The sequence below is a fragment of the Loa loa genome, assembly GCF_000183805.2.
Source record: "Loa loa unplaced genomic scaffold supercont3.38, whole genome shotgun sequence".
In the NCBI taxonomy this organism is placed as follows: domain Eukaryota; kingdom Metazoa; phylum Nematoda; class Chromadorea; order Rhabditida; family Onchocercidae; genus Loa; species Loa loa.
This window is the reverse complement of record NW_018108218.1, coordinates 277,891-282,567: the sequence shown is the minus strand read 5'-3', so window position 1 is coordinate 282,567 and position 4,677 is coordinate 277,891. Positions and strand designations below refer to the sequence as shown.

At 33.8% G+C, this 4,677-nt stretch overlaps 2 protein-coding genes across 2 annotated transcripts in view; one reads left to right on the top strand and one right to left on the bottom strand.

Annotated features, from left to right (window-relative positions):
* Window positions 1-19: 19 nt before the first annotated feature.
* Window positions 20-519, top strand: LOAG_12797 (hypothetical protein; the record flags this gene model as incomplete). The annotated part of the gene is made up of 2 exons (XM_003148308.1): window positions 20-181; window positions 406-519. 2 exons carry the CDS (start codon window positions 20-22, stop codon window positions 517-519), a joined length of 276 nt encoding a protein of 91 aa, XP_003148356.1.
* Window positions 520-1,301: 782 nt separating this feature from the next.
* The window catches only part of LOAG_17079 (tRNA uridine 5-carboxymethylaminomethyl modification enzyme GidA), a gene marked incomplete at both ends in the record, with an annotated part of 4,932 nt that continues 1,556 nt past the window's right edge, over window positions 1,302-4,677 (bottom strand). Inside the window, 8 exons of the mRNA XM_020449740.1 lie at window positions 1,302-1,362; window positions 1,428-1,557; window positions 2,085-2,252; window positions 2,469-2,662; window positions 2,841-3,009; window positions 3,333-3,600; window positions 3,855-4,010; window positions 4,180-4,368. Of these exons, the coding sequence (XP_020306703.1) occupies window positions 1,302-1,362; window positions 1,428-1,557; window positions 2,085-2,252; window positions 2,469-2,662; window positions 2,841-3,009; window positions 3,333-3,600; window positions 3,855-4,010; window positions 4,180-4,368 (1,335 nt within the window). The remainder of the gene's footprint in view (window positions 1,363-1,427; window positions 1,558-2,084; window positions 2,253-2,468; window positions 2,663-2,840; window positions 3,010-3,332; window positions 3,601-3,854; window positions 4,011-4,179; window positions 4,369-4,677) is intronic.

Below are 4,677 nucleotides of genomic sequence, written 5' to 3'. Positions count from 1 at the left end.
TGCAGAATCTTTGACTTTAATGCAAGATACACGTTTAATACAACTGGATACAGCAATACAAATGGAATTATGGCAGGAAGCATACAGAAGTGCGGAAGATGTTCATGGTATGATGCAACTAAGCAAGGATAAAGATGAACGCATGGTTAAACCAGCAAGTTACGTCAATTACTATGATAAGGTCCTTTATTACTGTATTTAAAAACCTTCTAGCAAGGTCATCTAGTACTCATGGTACATACTAAATATTTCCATCCTATGAGCTTTTTGTTTCGAATCATTAAAGACATCTTTTATTCTATTGGAAAGTGATATGTTGTAGTTATTTCATTACATATGTTTTGTATCACATTTTTTTCCTGTTGGCAGTATTCAACCTGTGGGGGAATATTTAACTCCCAACAGGGGGATCGCACGCATCCCATTTCCTACCGTCAAAAAGGACGTCGAATTAAATTTCCACGATTATGCGTGGAACCGACCAAAAAAGAAAATATTGGCCATATATCTGGTTTCTGAGACACATATGTGTTTGCTTCGGTTAGGTATTTTTGACTTTGAAAAGGTAGGGATTTCACTATGACTGCAACAAACAACGTGTGTATCGTTCATTCACACGTCGAAATGCGGTGGTTGTGTACTTTACATTGATTCTGCTTACCACTGATATAGTGTATGTGCATATGTGACAGTCAAACAAACACTAAACATTTTCACATATTCAGTCAATCGAGGATATTACTTGAAGTTCAATTGATTATCTCGGCAGCAAATAATTTTCTAGCTAGTTGAGCAAAAAATGAGTGAGGAACAACAGTGAAATCTCTAAAATCTCGTTTATGTTTTGATTGGGTATGATTTTAGTAGAATGTCTTCAGTTTTTCATTTCCTATCATAATCTTAGTTAACTTCCAGTCCTATTATAATCTTAGTTAACTTCCAGTAATTTTCCCTGTTTTGATCCAGTTAGCAAAAAGTCTTCATCATTTCCAAAGGCTTTATAAGTAATTCATATTCATAAGTAAAATCAGTTTATATACCAACTTGATAGATTCTTGGAATTTTTACAAGAAAGTAATTAGTATTACATTTTAAAGCCAGATAAGTGGAAAAGTAGAACTGTAATAACCGCAATTCAATTCCGACTCTCATTCACAAAACGCTAGCTGAAAAAAAGATTTCTTTCAAGCTAATTTCTCTATCATCCTTTACTAAATGATAGAAAAGCAACAAATTGCAAAAAAATACGAAATTTAATCGCTACCTTTTTAAATAAACTGTAGCGCAATATTAGGACAAACTTACGGAGCTTTCAAAAAGTTCAGTAGTTCTATTAGAGCCTCTGTCGTTGCACCAGGAACTCTGGAAGACACATTTTAAATTGCTTTTCAATAAAAAGGAAACTTAGAATAACAGTATATCAAAACCTGGATGCTGCAGCAAGATTCTGAGGCCTCCAAAACTCCAAATTTTCTTTGCATTCGGCAGAAATACTATTCAATTTTGAATAATCAAAATTATCCGGAATAACAGTAGCGCATTCCTTGCGTATCTGCTCTATCTAAAAAACAGTAGCTCTTATACATTCAACCTAATAAAAAAATCAAATATTGGTTACTGAAATATATGAAGCTCTGGTATTAAAGTAAATAAATCCATTCATGATGATAATTTTCACACATTAATAATAAAGCGAAAAATAAGCGTTGTTAGATCTCAGCACCTTGACCATCTAACAACATGACAGCTTTTCAGCTCCTAATTTTTTCTTTTTTTGAGAAGATGAATGACGTGTTTAAAAATAAGTAAAAGTTCGGGAAACTTTAAAGTTAATTTTAATTCCAGTAAAATTCTCCGAAGTCCTGATCTGAATATATCTTTCCACCCCATACTACTTTCATAAAATGCCTGGACTTCAACAAAAATGCGTGTTCACATTTAAGAAGTTGGATATCAACCAGTGACGTAAAGATCAACCTGGAGCAACTATTACAGAGCAAAATAAATTATAAAGGTACACGCAGTCAAGCCAGTAACAACAGAAGAGCTACAACGATGGTCATTCTTTCTTTATATTGTAGTACTTATCTTTGCTAACGATTTATCTAGATAAAAATGATAAAATGCTTCAATCTTCAATCGATGCTCGATTTCATCATTTTCCAACAACCTTTCTAACTCAACAGGGGCTGCTTTTCGAATTTCCATGAAGTCTATTTCATAACGACATAATAAATCAAACGCACTGTATACTGCAAATAAAAATGTGATGCTTGTTTGAATAATTTTGAAAACCAGCAATAAAAGAATAGGTCAGAAATTTGCAAACCAAACAAAAACGTGTAAAAGATGAAATACGTCTCACTAAATGAAATAGTATGAAGACTTAAGTAATTATAATTATGTGTTTCCTCATGAAAATGTTGCTACTTTTTTCTCATAATTCATATTAACGTTCTGCTTTTAACCTTTTGTTGTTCGAGCATTTTCTAATCGAGGTATAAATTTTCTCCAGAAATTCATCGGATATTTGACGGATTTCAGCAAATCCCGCGTTTCATTATACGCAGATACCATTTTTAAGAAGTGATTATGTCGATGTTCGGATACAGCTCCATGTTGATAACCTTTCTCCGTTAACCTTATGTCCGCATTGTCTGGTCTGATAATAACAGTTTCATGAACCAATTGATTGAAATGCTCTAAATTAAGAGCAATTCCTAATTTCGTTTCCGGAATCAGAAAGACTATGAAGCCAACACAAGTTTCTTCTAAATAGCATTTTCAGTTATTTGGTTAAACAACGACAGAGGAATTAGGCTAGAACGGTATAACATTACCGCAAATGTAGTCTTAGTTCAGCTCTTGAAGTAAACATTCGGTATGGCTCTGAAGTGCCAAGACTGGTCAAATCATCAATCAATACACCAATATAACCTTCCGTCCTATCGATAACAAATGGTTTTTTATTTCGAGTTGACGCTGCGGCATTTATCCCAGCTACAATGCCTAAAATGAATAGCAGTGGATTGAGATAAGTGACATAAATAATAGATAATTTTTAAACACCATGACTTTTCCTCCAACAACAGCCAGTTAATCCTGTTCTACAAAGGAATGCTCAATAGCGTCAATAACTACCTTCAGCATTACCTTTTTGGACCCGAAACACGGAATTTCAAGTTTTCCCTTCATCAAAAACCTATCAGAAAATGATCCTGATGTCATGAAAATTTCTAGCATTCAGAATTGTTATAAAACTTAAAAGATGAAAAATAAGAAAAAAAGTGAGAAAATCGAATATCAAAAGAGAAAAAGCTAACTAAACGAACCCTGTGCTGCAGCTTCTTCATAACCCGTGGTGCCATTGATTTGTCCTGCGAGAAACAAACCTTCCACAGCTTTGGTTTGTAAAGTTGACTGAAGTTGCTTTGGATTAACATAATCATATTCAACGCCGTAGCCAGTCTCTGATATTTCGACATTTTCTAAACCTGGTATGCAACGATACACTTCCAGCTGCACTTCCGGTGCAAACGTCATCGACATACCTTGTGGATAAATTAAATCGGAATCTAGGCCTTCATGTTCCAAAAAAATCTGAAAAGCTTTTCTTTAGATTTTAATAAAAAAATTTAAAACGAAATTCTTCCGCATCAAGTCTATATTCCAGTGCCTTCGCTCTTATAAATTATGGTCAGACAATGGAGATACGTCTAGCAGTCTCCAATGTTTATTACCATTCATATATACTTATTCGCTTTCAAACAGTTTCTTTTAGAACTGAACTCAGCCATCACTCTTATTCCATCTAAATCTATCAAGCCAAATATTATGAAAATATGAAGACGAACCCTGTGGTTAAGATGAGGGAAGCGGATAACTTTTGATTCAAGAGATGGACAGTAACGCGGGCCATTTGCTTCGCTACGAATATAATTGCATTCATTGAAATGTTTAAGTATCACTTCGGCAAGGCGATTATTCGTAAAACCCAAATACGACGGTAACTAAATTTACACCAATTCAGCTTATAAATATAAGATTAAGCCAGCAGAAATGCAAAATAAATGAAAAAAAAATTTTCGCTAAATTTGTGTTCGTAACAAGAGCTTGAAATGACATTCAAAAAAATACTACGAACATAATGAAGTAAGCAGAAACGATTGTTAGGCTAACTTGCTGATGGTGAGGAAGCCAGACGTGCTCTGTTAAGAATGAAAATGGAATTGGTTTCCGGTCTGGAAGTTGAGGAGCAAACTTGCTAAAATCTATTGTTTTTTTAAATAGACGTGCTGGAGTGCCTGTACGAAAACGTCCCAGTTTGAAACCAAGTCTCTTGAAGGTTTCAGAAAGTTTCGAGTTAGCCTGCAAAATAGTTTAACAAGTTTACTGGTTCTGTTTTGAATATTTGGTTGCCAGAAACATCAAACTGAAGATCATAAAAAAGAGATGCAAAATCTTTGCATCCTGTCGCTTGAAGAATTAGAGAAATATTGGTGTTTGGTTAATATCGTAAAATTCTTATCCCCAAATTAATTTTATTTCCCTCTTATCATTCCCACTTATTTTTTATAAGAGCTTACAAATATAGCTTACAAAATGATGGAGATTTCCAGATGACAACATAATTTGATGAAGATTGTTAATATATATATATATATATATATATATATC